The following is a 16,955-nucleotide window of genomic DNA, read 5'->3' on the forward strand; positions in this document are numbered from 1 at the left end:
TTACTGCTGGAGGCATTAAAAACCTAATATATAAAATTAAATCCTTCTTTCACTTTTCCTTTCATCCTGCCTTAATCTATATTTTTATTTATTTTTGTTCCAAAGTCAGTAGATTTAGCCGTTGTGTCATGGAAGTGTTTTCTTGAATCTAATGATGGAAAACATATCTAGAAGTAGAAAAACTGTCATCAAACACCAAGGGAGATTTCTTTAACAGTGGATAATTTGATTATTGTGAGCAAAGAATTGCAATTGAAGTTCCAAACCCAAGACTCTTTTATGCAGATTCATATAAAACAAAGGAAATGGAAATCATTCCTCACATTTATCATGAGTTTCCTATAAGTAATTCTGTCCTCATTAATCAAATGACAATTCCAAATGTTGTCAAAAGGAAGGGGAATTTAATGGTATAATGGGAGAGGTGATGAGCATGCATTTCTTTTGTAAAATGTCATTCTGCTGCTATACATATGGTTTTAATTTTTCTTCCTTTAAGCGGAAACATATGGCTTTGAGTTCTTACCAACATCAACCTCAAATGGATCTCCATTGTTAGGCAATGTGAGGTTCTGCTTGGTGTTTCGACCACCGTGTCCAATAATGTAGCCTTGAAGTCTGATGGCTGGGTTGGAGCTAAGGTACTGTAATATAATAGTGTCATCCTTAGCAGTAATCCGCACCTTTAAGCTTTGTCTTTTAACTGGAGGTAAATCACAAAGAAACAAAATAAAATTTGTTAAATCCTGAAAATATACAAACTAACCCACAGAGCCAGGATAATAGATATGTATAAGCAAGAGCACCTAATACCTTAAAAGCATAAAGAAACCAGCCAAAAATCATTGCTGTTGTCCTGAAAAACTTGGCATGGAAGCAGCCCTCACCTTTCTGGGCATTGTCTTTGATCTGACTATTGACACCTTGGAGCTAGAGGGGAAAATAGCCTGCAACAACAACCCTCGGTTGAACTCAGGAGGCCTTGTGTAGGATTAGTACCCTGCACAAAAAAAATGGTTAGGTCCAAGCAACCCGAGATATTGAGCCTCAGACTTCATTATACTGAAGGTGGCACTGTAATAAGAGCTTGCACAGGTAAGTGATCGGGTCAAATCATGGGGTTAAAGAGATATTAGGGTTCACTGAGGGAGACATCAGGGCAATTTAAATTTGAGAAAAGGATCTCGAGCAAGCATCAGTCTCCTTATTTAATCATGCCAAAAACCTAACAGCAAGCACAGGAAAGCATCCCCCTTGTTTCTCCTTATGTGAAACACTGGCCAGAAGCATGCAGATGCTTGCTGCTGCTGTTTTGATGCCTTAGGAAGCCAATTAGAAATATGAGCCAATTTAACCCTCAAAAGGCCCATGATCAACCCCTTCCACCAGAGCTTGTAATTTACAGACAAAGAGCTGCACAGTGGTCACTATAAGGTTGGTCACTGCCCAAGGCCTAAGTCTGCTGCAGCCCAAGAGAAACAGGATTAACAGCAGGATTTATATCTAAAACAAAATTCATTCTCAAGAAAAATACCAGTGTTGGAAAATAGAGTGGGCCTTCCACTTGTCTGCCCACATCAGTATCAAACAAATTAAAGTCATGGCTCAGCCTAAGGAGTGAACACACTGCTCTATTTCTCTCATTGATTGTCCTTAGAGTAAAAAAATTGAACAAAGCCATTTGTAAAATTCTTACACACAGTTGGTGGAGGAGGAGCCCAGAAGTCAAACTTGACTCAATTTTTGATGTATTCACATTACTAGCATTTAGTTCAAAAACTTACATTACACTACCGGTTTCAATAAATGCCTCTTCTATCCTTTTGAGCAATCAAATAAACCATTAAACAAGTAAACAAATTTTAGGAAACAAAGCTAGTCAAGTATTGAGAGTGTTGGTGAGGGGCATTTTGGTGTATGTTGTAAACTCAGTGATTTATAAATATATTTAATATAATTTATTGTAAATTTGGGATTTTGGTTTTTGAGTTAGAAGCATGTTGGTTTCCTATGTATCTTACATTAATAACTTGTAAATATTTCTGTAGCCATGGTAATTTCTTTAAAAACAGGTGTGGAAGGCTAGCTTTAGAATGAATGGATCTTCCTGTGTAGCACTAATTCATTTTTGTTTACCTTGGGTTGTGTTGCAACCTGGCAAGGTAAATGAGGAAGCCTCAAGGTATGTAGAGATTTCTGGAGCTATTTTTAATCATGAGGAAAGTGTGAGATTTTTCTTTAGTTTTACTTTCAGTTTTGAGGAATCCTGTGAGGTTCTCGGATGAAAATAGTTATATAGATCAGTGCTCATGAGAAGGGAAAGATATAGTGAAATTAGATTACCTTGGAATAAAAAGTCACGTGTAATTTCCAGAGCAGAAATGTTGAACTAAAACCTTGAAGAGATGACTTAATGCTGAGTATTTTTAATTCAGGAGTCTAATCACTCCAGGAAGAAGTTATCAGTAGTTACACCTATAAGTTAAAGATAGAAGTGACTTAAACCCATTGAAATGTTAGAGACAGGGCCTCTGATGTGAATATCATACAAGGTGTGTTTTGGAATATTTTACTAGGAGTGTGCTTTGGGTACCATACAAAAAACATTGTTTCCTTGTTAATTTATGTGTTGGGATTAAAGTGATTATACTTTTACTGTGTCTAAAAATCTTTGAATTTGTATAAAAAATAGTTTGTTTTATTCTATTTTATCTTAATTTCTTCTGTTAATAAACTTCTGGTTTATTATTAAAGCAAAATTAGAAGTATTGTGTGTTCTGTTTCAGTGAGAGACCGCATTACTAAAACCAAACCAAAATATGATCTATCACGTCAGGCTTTGTTCTATGATCTTGTCTGCTGATAACACCAAGTGGAATCATAACAGGTGGTAATGACCATAAATCTGTAAGATTTAAGTTAGGTGTAGAAAAGGTCAAAGTGGGAATAGAAATCTGAATTGGGGGAAGGCAATTTTAATATGATAAGATAGGATCAGATCAAAGTGGACTGGAGGCAGCGACTTGCAGGAAAATCTACATCACAGCTGTAGAAATCTTTCAAAGGGAAACAGCAAAAGTGCAGGGCCAACATGTTTCTGTAAACATGAAGAATGGAACCAAAAATCTAGAGACAGTCCTGGATATCGAGGCATGTACCGGAATTTGGTAAGGGAAAAAGGGAAGTTCAAGTCGATATCAAGGCTAAATATAGGAAAAGACCTAGAGGAGAGCAAAGAGGAGGCATGAAATAAAAACGTGGCAGATAATATAAAGAAAATCCAAAGTGTTTTATAAGTATATTAGAGGCAAGAAGATGACCAGGGGAAGAATAGGGCCCATTAGGGACCAAAGTGGCAATCTGTGTGTTGTACTGGAAGACATAGAACATTTTAAATTAGCATTTAGCATTCCACTATTGAAAAGGATAATGCAGATATAGAAATCAGGGTTGGGGTCCATAACAAACCATCAAATTAGAATTGAGAGGGAGGAGTTATTAGCAGTTTTAGTGAACTTAAACTAAGTAAACCACCAGGCCCAGATGAGATGTATCCTAGGCTCCTGTCGGAAACAAGGGAGGAGATTGCTGGGACTCTGAAATTAATTTTCAAATCTTCTCTGGCCACAGGAGTGATGCCAAAGGACTGAAAGACAGCTAATGTGGTACTATTATTCAAGAACTATAAATCAATGAGTTTAACATCAGTGGTGGGGAAACTATTGAAAAAACATTGGAGAAACAGCATTAATCACCACTTAGAAAGGTAAGGATTAATCAAGAATAGCCAGCATGGCTTTGTCAGAAGGAGACCATGTTTGAGAAATTTGAGTGCATTTTTCAGAAAGGTGGCTAGATGCTTGGATGAGGATTGTGCAGTTGATGTAGTCAACGTTGACTTAGGAAGGCCTTTAACAATGTGTCAAGAAATTAAGAGCTCATGGGATCCAGTGCAACTTGGCAAATTGATTCCAAAACTGGCTTATTGACAGGACGCAGAGGTAAATGTTCAAAGTTTTTTTCTTGTGAATATTTGTCTGTGTCCTGTGGTGTGCTACAGGTTTTGGTCTATGTCTCATGCTGATTGTAATGCACATTAATGATCTCCACATGAATGTAAGAGGTTTGATCAGTAAGTTCACAGATAACACTAAAATTGGTGGAGTAGTAAATAGTGAGATGGAAATTCTTCGGCTACAGGATAATACAAATGGGTTGGGCAGAGGTGCAGAACAATGGCAGATGGAGTTTAATCTGGACACGTGAGGCAATGCATTTTAGGAGGACTAACAAGGCAAGTGAGTACAAAATGAATGGTAGGACTCTAGGAAGTACACTGGATGGGAGAGACCTTGATGTGGATAATCACAGATCTGCAAAATGCAACAGGGCAGGCAGATAAGGTAATTAAACAGGAATATGAGATAGTTTTTATTAGTCAAGGTATTAACTACAAGATCAGGGAGGTTATCATGGGATTGTATACAAAGTGACTTAGGCACAGCTGGAGTACTGTGTTCAGTTCTGGTCACCACATGATAGGAAGGATTACACTTGACAAGGTGTATAAAAGATTCACCAGGAAGTTGCCTGGTCTGGAGTGATTCAACTATGGAAAGAGACTAGAGAGGTTGGAGTTATTTTACTTAGAACAGAAAGGGCTGAGGAGTGATCTGATTGAGGTGTACAAAGTTCTGAGGGACATAAAAAGGTAGATAGGAAGAAACCTCTCCCCTTAGTACAGCGGTCAATAACCAGGGGGGCAAAGTTTTAAGGTAACGAGTAGGCGATTTAGAGGGGATTTAAGGAAAATTATTTTGCCTAGACCGTGCTGGGTATCTGGAGCTCACTGCCTGAAAGGATGGCAGAGATGGGAACTCTCGGTACATTTAAGAACAATTTGGATAAGCACTTGAAATACCATAGTATATAAGGCTATGGGCCATGAGCAGAAAAATGGATTAGAATAGTTAGATGTTTGATGACCAGGAGAGACATAATGGGCTGAAGGGCCTCTTTCCAAACTGTAAAAACTCTATGGCTCTACGCCTTGCAGTTATTCATTACCAGTTGGATAATTTATCCTTTGTCAGGATTGCTTTAAAAACTGAGGTTTCAACAGTCAGGTTCAGGTCAATATTTACACCTACCCACCTTGATTAGTTAAGAAACTTGGGATTCTAATATCATGGATCATTTAAAGAATCACAGAAAAGCACATCATTTGACATTTACTGTGTACAGGCTTGCTCCAGGAACATTCACTGTCTCTTCATTGCTTAACTGTAGTAACCTTTTATCTAAGTTTTCTTATTAAGCATTGCAAAGGTTATCCAACTGCTCTGTGCCAGAGTTTATGACCTCCAGTTACCTTGTCACAGCTTATCTAAAACTGTTAGCATATCTTTGCATTTTTTTTCTATCTCATACTAGTCCAGCTTTCCTTTCAATGCCATGTATGCTTAATTCTGAAACGGAAAGGTTTACTTTCCTTAATTTACAGCCCAACAATTGTCAAATTAGGAGTGTTTTGGAAAGTATTTTTTCTTTTGTATCAACTCCATACTAGTATATGTCCCAGTGGTTTTGCAGTGCTTCAGAAAATGATGAATGCTATTCACATAAAAATGTATTAAGAGTTGCTAAAGAGTTATACCATTTTGAAAATTTGTCGTCCCTGGAATATACACTTAATTCAATAACTGCAGTTCTCGTAAGGGACATATTTTGCTGTTGATGTTAGAGTGAAGGTGTGTGCAATCAACCTGTACAACAAATTTCAGTTTCCAAAGGTTTCCTAATTGACCCAAGTTACTGTCAGTCTTTAAAAATACGATGTATCACACTATTAGTCATTATTTTACTGCAACTTTTCTTGTACACTAACAATGACAATTGTGAAGTCATGCAGTCATTGGCAGGCAATCAGCCAATCAAACACCTCCTTGACTTCATCTGGCCCAGTATTGAAATATCAGGGCAATCATTCACAAGCACCCAGTAGCACAGGAGACTGGAATGTTTCAAATCTACAATTTAAGGGTCATTTAGTTTTATATAATCCTTGGCCCAACACAACAAAATACTTACAGACTTCATAAAAGCACAAGTAATGGACCATGTATTATCATTATGGTCTCAGTTTGTTAAAGCGTAGCGTAATTATGAACTTTAATGGTCTCTCTCTGATTTACGTCAGTGACTCACTAATGTCAGTAATGAGCATATTATTGCTGGTAAAGAATAGTTAATGATTGTGCAATTCCCTAATACTTGCAATAAATGGAAATGGTACTTTTGAGTGAACCAGTTTTATTCAGTAAAAAGGAACAGCACAAGCCAGTAACATACGTTTCCTTCTCATCTACATCAATACAATGTACAAATATAAAGAGAGTTGCCAAATAGCTTTTTTCTGACAATAATAAATATTCCAACATCATCTGGTTTGCTAACCTTTGAAAGCTGTAGGATTCTGATTTTAAAAACAAGAAAGGATTTCAAATCAAAATGGATATTATTTTCAAGAAAAATAAAGTAGTTGAACTCACAGAAGAGCAAATTGTGAGTGCAGATACATTACTTCTTTGCTGGAACAATATTTTTTGAATGTGGTGCAGCTTTGCTACCATAACATCCTCACTGGCTTTGGTACTGACTGCTACTTGATGCAGTTGTTACTTGACCAGAAAGTTGCAGATTCAAACAGAGGAGCTGAGTACCAAGTTCTGAAAGTTTCTACCTGATACATTTGTTGGAGCACTTTTTAGAAATGATGCATCCTGTCCTACATCAGTGACAACAGTAGCTGTCCTTCAATGCATGTATGTACTTCCTCAGGGTCATGAGTTTATGCCACGGCTCTTCATCTGAGTGAACAAGCCTATTTTTGATACATCTTTGGTAGCACGCTGAGGCCAAGAATGTAGAATTTCCTTCCTTTCCTATCCTCATCACATCTCTGTCCATCATTAAGGTGTGGCTCAAAGCATGATGCACTTTGATCAATTGTTAGCAAGCTCCTTTCAGTCATTAATGTCAATGCTGTCACATTTCAAGGAGAGCTTTGGAGTGTTTTGAAGTACATATAGAAAGGGAAGTGGCAAAAATAAATCAATTTTGTTTCATGCTTGCAACTTGAAATGTATAGCCCTTTAATTAGGTCTGGGTCACTCAAGAACGCCCTGAACATGAACACTTCTATTCTCCAGTCAGAAAGTTAGCATTATAGCGAAATTAATAAAGTTGGAAATGCCTAAACTGAGAAAATATAATAAATCTTTGAAAAAGACTATATAAACGAAGATGTATGGAATTAAGTATCTCTTTTTACTATTTTTGTAATCATCCCTTACTGATTCAATAACATTTTTGATTCTGCATCTTTTAGATTTATGAGCAGAAGTTGTAGCCTAACATGCGCATTTGCAACAAATGAAAATTTAATTGTAAACATATGATAAGACCTTCACACATCAAACTTAGGGAAAAATCAAGCAGTGTTTATTATTGGGCTTTGTTCTTGATCTCAACAAAGTTTTGTTTAATTCCTGAAGTTTTCAAACATTTATCCCACATTTAAGCATCGTGGTTGACTCAAAATAAATTCTTATAAGAAACAACAACATGAATCATAAGCAAATCCTATGAAAATTATCAAACTTTAAATATTGTTAGTGCTAGCATTTTGTTCTAATAATATAAAATAACATGTAGACCATTAGTGAAAATAAACTGAAAAATTGGATAAATCAAGGATTAATCAAGAATAGTCAGCATGGCTTTGTCAGGAGGAGACCATGTTTGAGAAATTTGAGTGCATTTTTCAGAAAGGTGGCTAGATGCCTGGATGAGGATTGTGCAGTTGATGTAGTCAACACTGACTTAGGAAGGCCTTTAACAATGTGTTTCCCTGCCCAAAAAGATTTTTTATTCAAATTCATTTGTAGGATGTGGGCATCACTGGTTGACCAGTATTTATTTCCCATTTCTAGTAACCATGTGGTCCATGTACTGTAGGTAGACCCACAATGCCCGAAGGAATTTCAGAATTTTGAGCCAGTGATGGTGAAGGAATGGTGATGTATTTTCAAGTTAGGTTAGCGAGTGCCTGAGAGGGGAACTTGCAGAAGATGGTATTTATTGCCCTTGTCCTTCTAGATGGAAGTGGTCATGGCTTTGGAAGGTGCTATCTCAAGATCTTTGGTGAAATTCTGCAGTGCATCTTATATATAGCACACACTGCTGCTGCTGCATGTCAGTGGTGGAGAGAGTGGATGCTTATGGTTGTGGTGCCAGTCAAGCAGGGCAACTTAGTCCTGTATGGTGTCAAGCTTCTTAAGTGTTGTTGGAGCTGCACCCACCTAGGCAAGAGGGATGTATACCATCATACTCCTGACTTTGTGCTTTGTAGATGGTTGACAGACTCTGGGAGTCAGGAGGTGTGTTACACACTGCAGTATTCCTAGCTCTAACCTGCTCTTGTAGCCGCTGTATTTATATGGCAAGCCCAATACAGTTTCTGATCAATGGTAGGCCCCCAGGATGTTGATAGTAGAGAACTCAGTGGTGGTAACATCATTGAATGTCAAGGGGTGGTGGTTAGATTGTCTCTTATTGGCATTAGTGTGGTGCACATGTTGCCTTCCATTGTCAGCCAAAGCCTTGAGACTGTCCATGCCTTGTTCCATTTGAACATTGACTGCTTCAGGATTCGAAGAGTTGCAAAAGGTACTGAACATTGTGCAATCATCAGCAAACATCCCTATTTCTGAAATTATGATGGAAGGGACCTAGGACATAGAGCAAGCAAAGTTGAAATGTGCATTTTTTCAGAAACAAAAACAACTTTCAATATATCATGTCCTTAACATAGAAAATCATCTCAAGTTGTTTCAGTTGAGAGTCACTGAGGAACAATTGACACAGAGACAAAGAATAAAAGGTAGAAGGGAGATCAAAATCTTGCCAAGGAGGTAGATTTTGAAGAAAAGTCATAAGGGATGAAACAGGACAGGAGGAAACATATTTTAAAAATAGACTTGTATTTACATACCATTTTTCATAACATCAAGCTGTACCAAAGCACTTTACAACCAAAGAAACACTTGTAAAGTGTATTAACTGTTATCATGTAGGAACTATGTTGGGCAATTTACACTAAGCAAGCACCTAAAAATAGCGAGGTGATAAGGACAAAATAATCAGTTTTAGTGATGTTGACTTTTAGATAGGTTCTAGTCATGCAGTGGTAGTGTCTCTACCTCTGAATTAAGAGGCCCAGGTTCAAATCCCATGTACTCCAGAAGTGGGTAATAACATCTCTGGATAGGTTGATTGGAAAATAGCTAGAAAATTATTTCAACTTTGGGTTCATTAGCTCAGTTGGCTGGATAACCAGTTAGCAATGAGTGATACCAATGGAGCAGTTTCAATTTCCATACTGGTTGGGGTCATCATGAAGGCCAACTTCGACAAAGTAGTGTCCAAAATGTCCACCTTCTTCCTCAACTGTGGACTCCCCAGTACCATTGTCAACAGGGCCCTCAACCAAGTTCGACCCATCTCCCGCTCTTCCACTGTCACCCCCTCTCTCCCCTCCTGCAACAGTGATAGGGTTCCCCTTGTCCTTACCTACCATCCCACTAGCATCCACATCCAGAAGTTCATCAGATGCCATTTCTGCCACCTCCAGCAAGATGCCACCACCAGACACATATTCCCCTCCCCTCCCTTTTCCGCCTTCTGCAGGGACAGTCTTCCAGCAACTTCTGCTTTTTTTCCTGATTTACAGCATCCGCAGCTCTTTCAGTTTTTCTTTGTGTTGCCAATGGAGGCCTTGCCTTCTCAACCACACTCCTCATCTGGTGTGGTGACTCACCATCAGTTGTCTCTAATGAGGGAGAATGAAATGACCCTTTGGGACTGTTGCAACTTTCACTTAACACAATGCAGTGTATTAAGGACTCTTGTGGTGCAGGCGGCCTGGGTTCAAGTCTCACCCGCTCCAAAGGTGTGTCTTAAGATCTCTGAACAGACATGTCAAGAAAGTAATTTAAAAACCTTAATTTAAAAGTTGGAATATTAAAAATGTAACCTCTTTGAGTGAGAATAAGAAAGGTATTGTTGTAGGTTAAAATACTGTTTTCACTTCAGAGACCTGGTTGCTAATTGGCGCAAATATGCAGGACAAACCTTCCTGCAATTTTTTATTAGTTGCCATTAAGATGAGAACCTGATTCAATGTCACAATAATGGCTGATTGGAAAATAAAAATGTCAGAATGGTGTAACAGGAATGTGGCCCTGTGACAGAAGTGTTCTGGTACGTTTGTGAGGTTCCGTTTCCATGCACTGAATCCAAGGATTGCTGAAATGTTAATACTGGATTCAAATCTGTTGCATTTTCCAGCACTGACATCCTTCGTCTCGGGCATAAATATTTTGCTTGCTTCCAAAACAGAGCTATAAAAACACCAGTGACTTTGCCAGATTATATTTCAGATTTGCTTTTAACACTCCAATAGCAAATTTGACCTGTGAGGCTACTTATGAAAGAAATAACCATTAATCATCAATTTTTTTTCACTTCTTTATAGGAAAACATTAGACTTGAAACTTACAAGACAAACCTTTATTAAATGCAATGTAGGTTATTGCAAAAACAACACTTCGAGAATCTATATGAAGATATGCTATTCATATGGACCTCTAAAGGTAGTAAGCAAAATACCAAATATTAGACTTTGTTAATAAAGTAGAAGCCCATTCAATAATATGGGAGATAACACATGGATAAAAAATCCATTGTAATAGTGAAGGTTGATTGGGCCATTTACTGTCTTTCTCTGCTGTCCTTTTCTATGATACCCTGGGCAGAATTTAATCCAACCTGTGACAAAAGCAAACCTGGAAGCTGGGCCCAAAAAGTTGCGTGGGAGTTCTCATGTCAGTCTCGTGGATAACCTCCCACAGTCAAACTGCCCACCAGAGGGGTTGATGCACACAACTCATCTGCCGTCACAACTTTCCCTGTGGCTCCTGAAGGCTGCTCAGGAATGCCTGTCAGATTTCATGTCACCTCATAGTGGGATTCAGTTGTCCTCAGCTACTCAGTGCCTGATCAAGAGACCTGAGATCAGCAATGGACTACTCAAATCTACTCTCTGCCCTCTATGTTTGACCCACTCCCAACCTCATTCTCCCAAAATCTCCTCCCCATAAACCCCATCCCACTTGATAAACTTGCAACCAGGGATCCAGTTGCAAATCCTGGTGAACGGGGTCCTAAATTCCAGGGAAGGCCCATTGATAGCTGGTTAAATGCCTTACAAGTTCCCACCAGATCTCCAAACAGTGGGTGAGATCCCCATCACCCATACTAAATCACAGCCTATATCATTAACATATATTGTTAAAGAATAAAAATGTCACTAATTGCATCGGACACTGCTATCCTAACTGTTTATGGGTTCCTTTAGCAAAATTACTTGCAAAAGTAAAAATCTGGTCATTTGTCAAATTATCATGGGTTTATGTCAATTTTGATGAATTTGTGTTCAATGTATACTGATTATGGAGAAGGCAATGTCAAAAAGTTTATTCAGGCATGAGGTTCCTCGTAACACTTTTTATTTCACATTAAGACTACATTATTGAACGACGACTTCATAAACTCCACCAGCTAACATTAGTTCGACTAGTTGTCTCTTTTTAGAGTCAAAGAGTCATGCAGCACCGAAATAGACCCTTCAGTCCAACTCATCTGCACCAACCAGACATCCCAATCTGACCTTGTCCCATTTACCAGCATTTGGCCCGTATCCCTGTAAACTCTTCCGATTCATATGCCCATCCAGATGCCTTTTAAATTTTGTAATTGTACCAGCCTCCACCAATTCCTTTGGTAGCTCATTCCATACATGCACCATCCTCTATGTGAAAAAGTTGCCCCTTTAGTCCTTTCTAAATCTTTCCCCTCACCTTAAACCTACACCCTCTAGTTTTGGATTCCGCCACCCTAGGAAAAAGACCTTGGCTATTCATCCTACCTATGCCTCTCAAGATTTTATGAACCTCTATAAGGCCACCCCTCAGCCTACTCCAAGGAAAAAAAGCTCCAGCCTATTCAGTCTCTCCCTATAACTCAAATCCTCCAGTCCCAGCAATATTCCATAAATCTTATCTCCACCCTTTCAAGATTGACATCTTTCCTATAGGAGTGTGACCAGAATTATATATAGTATTCCATAAGAGGCCTCACTGATGTCCTGTGTAGCTGCAATGTGACACCCCAACTGACTTTTCAGGTGCAGTGACCCTTCTTCAGAGCTCACTGCACCCGAAACGTTAATTCTGATTTCTCTCCACAGATGCTGCCAGACCTGGAGAGCTTTTCCAGCAATTTCTGTTTTTGTTGCTGTTAATGAGAAGCCTGGTCTCAATAACTAGCAAAACTGAAATCTGGATTATAATTATATTCTTTTCCGTTGTTGAATAAGTATCACTTAGAATGACTTTGCACATGCAAAATCATATGTAAACATTTTTGTCCTGGAATCAATTCAAAGCAAATTTATTCTTGTAATAGATGCAATTTATGTTCTCTATTCACCCACAGGCAGCTGAATTAGCTTTCCATGCTGGGTGGGAATAAACAAGGGAACTGGATTCTGAAAACAGTAGGTATTAGGAAATCCATTCAAAACTAGTGTACCATATAGAATCATACAAGCATAGAATCCCTACAGCATGAAAGCAGGCCATTAGGCCCATCAAGTCCACACCACACCTCCGAAGAGTATCCACTTAGGCATGCCCGCCTACCTTATCCCTGTAACTCTGCATTTCCCATGGCTAATCCACCTAGCCTGCACATCCCTAGATACTATGGGCAATTTAGCATGGCCATTCTAGATTCTGCAGCAAGAACACAATTGTAAGGATGTTTTCACCAATCAGTGTGCTTGTGTCCTTTTCCTTAAGTAATGAGAAATCACAAAAGAATTCAAGATGGTTGGTGTTTTGGCTTCTTGTTGGGGTGTAAGGGACCTGATCCCTTTTCAATGAATCATTTCAACAAGAATCTTTTATTTACAGACTTTCTATTTATCCAGTTATATTTCTACATGCACGAAAAGTGTCTCTTCCATGGGATCTTTCTCCAAACTCTCCACAGTCATGCTGACTTATATCTAAGTTTTTTCGTTGCCATTATTTACAATCTTCTCCATTTACCCCCAAAATATGAAGTGTTACAGGGTTAATTTCTGAGACGGTTTTACAACCCTACCTGGTCTCCTCTGGATTTGTGTTTGAGGTTGATAGTTACACTGTCCCTTTGCTTGACTTGAAATTCTTAATAATTATAGGGCTTTCAATAGGTCTCCTTGCTTCTTCATTGTCAGAGTAGTTTATGTCTATGTTTGTATTTATTTGTTTTGGGTGCCATAGTGGCACAGTGGTTAGCACTGCTGCCTCACGGTGCTAGGGACTCAGACTTGATTCCGGCCATGGGTGACTGTCTGTGTGGAGTCTGCACATTCTCTCTCTGTCTGCATGGGTTTCCTCAGGGGCTCTGGTTTCCTCCCACTGTCCAAAGATGTGCAGGTTAGGTGGATTGGCCATGATAAACTGTCTGTACTGCCTAGGGAATGTGTAGCAATGGTAAATGTGAAGTTATAGAGATAGGATAGGGGACTGGGACAGAGTGGGATGCTGTTTGGAGAGTCAATGCAAACTCAATAGGTTGAATGGTCTCTTTTTGTATTGTAGGGATTCTATGGCTCTTTTCAAGATACTAAGGTTCTTCGATTTTTTTCCTTTGTAATACCTTATGATGTTTCCACCAAGATCTCAACTGTGCTGTTTTCTCAAAAACAGTTCCTTCTTCTTGTTAGTCTCAGACCCATACTCTTTTCTCTTGCTGAAGAATTCATAACTCTCTTGCTCAATGGCAGTGATTGAAATTCCTGATTTGTTTTTATCTTTGGACTTTACCACATTTTCTCACTCTAACATGGTCTTCCGATGTAATATGAAATTCTAGTTTCTCACACAACACTTTAAGCTGCATTTGCATTCTTCTCCCCATTAACAATTCTGCTACACATAATCTATTTTGCAGTAGCACTGATCTATAACTCAATAGAACCAACTTAATGTCATAGCTTTCCTGAAGAATTTCATTTATAGTTTGAATTGCTCTCTCTGCTTCACCCTTTGCTTACAAGTAGTGAGGTAAACTCTCTACATGAAAGAATCAAAGGTCATAAGCAAATTCCCTCAATTGTGCCAAGGTAATAAAAAGTGCTGGAAAAATGGGATTTGAATAGTTAGAAGGTTGTTTTTCACTGGCGTATATGTGGTGTAGATCATTATGGTTCTATATGCAACTTTGTCAGTGAGACTGCTCACCAAATAGATCTGTTTTAATGATTTTATCACTGATTCCGTTGTGATACTTTGCAAATTATTGACTTCTATTCACCTTGAGTAAAGTATATTTTCCCCTTAAACTCAAATGAGTCTACTCTAATTCTGTTAATTCTGCTTCTCTCTTCACAAATAATGCCTCACCCGTTAAGCATTGTCTGTTTTATTATCACGCTAAAACACTGTTTGCCACAATGCACTTGTGTCTGGATTTGAAATCTTTAACAAGTACTCCTCCAATACAGTGGAAATTCTCAAACCCATGATGTATACATCCCCCATAAAGGCCCAATCCTTTAATTTATCAATATCAGTTTTCAATTTGCAGATATGCATCAATTCAAGTTTACATTTTCATTCAAATAGTTTATACACAACACTTCATACCACACATTATGTTCCTTGGACAACATTTTAAAGATTGTCAAGAATTTAACATTTTTTGCTTACAGAAATTTAGGGTGAGGCACAGCTTGTCAAACACGATATTATCAGGTATATTAGACAAAGAACTATGATGTTTGAGGTGTCTTGTCTTTCTGTACACCTTTTCACATGCAATCCATGCCCTAATTCTGTACTTACAACCTAAACCTATTTCATCTATTTTCCAATCCCTCTGACCATTTTCACATTGATGCTTCAAACATCTCTTCACAACAAAAGCATATCCAGTTTTGGCAGTGTCTCTTCATGGTTCAGTCTGTATCCCAGAATTATTTCGGCCAGGGCTTTCACATTCCACTCTAAAGCATTAAAATTCCTTTAAAGTTTAAGGTTTTAGCAAAGATCTGTAGCTCGGGTTGTGGGTGAGGTTGTTGACTTGCTCGCTGAGCTGGCTTGTTTTCATTCAGACATTTCATCACCATGCTAAGTGACATCATCGATGAGGCTGCCATTGAAGTGATGTTGTTCCACTCCACTTGGAATTTATACTGTCCGGTCTGTTATGGTGAGTTGTGTCATTTCCTGCTTTGTTTTGTATGGGTTTGTTTATGGGGTCCAATTCTATCTGTTTGTTGATTGCATTATGAGTTGAGAACCATGCCACTAGGAATTCCCATGCATGTCTATGTTTGGCTTGGGCTACTATGGTTACATTGTCCCAGTTAAACTGATGGCCTTCATTGTCCGAGTGTACTGATATTAATGACGAACCTTCCTTAATATCCCTTTTATCACAATCAATATTCCTTCTTGTGTACTTTGTCCCACATGGTGGTACTGTTAGGAGCCCTGTAGACTGCTCCCACTGGTGACTTATTTCTCCTACTATTCTTTATCTCCAATCAAACTGATTTTACATCCTGATCTCCTGAATCAGGTCATCTCGTAACAATTTAATCCTTGATTAAAGGGCTGCCCCCATACCTTTACTAGCTTCTTATTTCTCTTGAATATCATATACCTCTAAATATCCAGAACCTAATCCTTGTCATCCTGAAGCTAGGCCTTCTTCATCACGATCAGTTTTGTATTTATTTACTTTTAATGAGTGAAGGATAGATCACTGATAAATAGGAGAGTCACTTGTCTTGGTTTACAAAATGGTTCATTGCATGATAGTAATAATTAAAACTTACATTACTAGTCAGGCATAAATACTAAGCATTCTTGAGAGCTGTACAGGATACATTTGTTCCCTATGAAGGCTAATGCAGAAAGCCTTGTCTCCACCCAAAGACAGTGTGACATCATCAGACTGGGTCAAGCTAATGGAACTTCAACATTAACTCTTTCAAAACCATTACCTACGCAACATTTCAACTTGCAAGTTTCCTTTTCCACCATAGTAATCCATACAATCACATAAATAATAACATTTCCTTTACCACAGCCCATTGTACACCAAGTCTCTGACTTAACAAATGCAAGTGATCTGGATATTTTACACTTTCCCAGAACACACTTTCTTCAGACTTGAAAGATTGACAGGTCTTCTTTTGAGCACTGTTGACCTCGGTTCTGATCTATAGATAATTTCTCTGCTGGAGAATCTCTTATCTCTTGAGTAACCTTTGTGAAGGATATCATTCCTGTGGACCAAGTAATTGGTTCACTATCTTATTTGGAGGATACATAATCTTCTGAGTTTCTTTCACAGAGGAAGTCTTTTCTATTAACTTAGGTAATTGTCCCACCATGTCATCTGTGGAAACTTTAACAGGGTTTTCACACCTTTTTTTAAGCAAATAATCAAAATGGTGATTTCCTGCAATTTACAAGGTGCATCCTACTTCCTGCACCGAGGGTGGAGTTTTTCAACTTCTTCCAAGGAAAATGGAAGTTTTCGTACTTTTATGGTCGAAAACATCATCTTTCTTTTATACAAATTTTAATCTAAAGTTATTTGAGGATCGCCTTTATAAATAATTTCCCTCGGAAACTGCAATTTAATCACACTCCTTTGCTTTCCTTTCTGGTTTTTGTTCCATTTTTGTTTACATTCTTTTTTTTATTCATGGCAGCATTTATTGCCCATCTCTAGTTGCCCTTGAGAAAAGTTCCCTGACCTTTCCCTTA

General features: G+C 38.3%; 1 protein-coding gene across 1 annotated transcript in view; it reads right to left on the reverse strand.

Moving 5' to 3' along the window:
- The window catches only part of LOC109911646 (target of Nesh-SH3), a 286,431-nt gene that overhangs the window by 244,594 nt on the left and 24,882 nt on the right, over positions 1 to 16,955 (reverse strand). The window contains exon 2 of the mRNA XM_048603066.1: positions 527 to 703. Coding sequence (XP_048459023.1) covers positions 527 to 703 — 177 coding nt within the window. The remainder of the gene's footprint in view (positions 1 to 526; positions 704 to 16,955) is intronic.

This window comes from Rhincodon typus, chromosome 11 (assembly GCF_021869965.1).
Source record: "Rhincodon typus isolate 14 chromosome 11, sRhiTyp1.1, whole genome shotgun sequence".
Classification (NCBI taxonomy): domain Eukaryota; kingdom Metazoa; phylum Chordata; class Chondrichthyes; order Orectolobiformes; family Rhincodontidae; genus Rhincodon; species Rhincodon typus.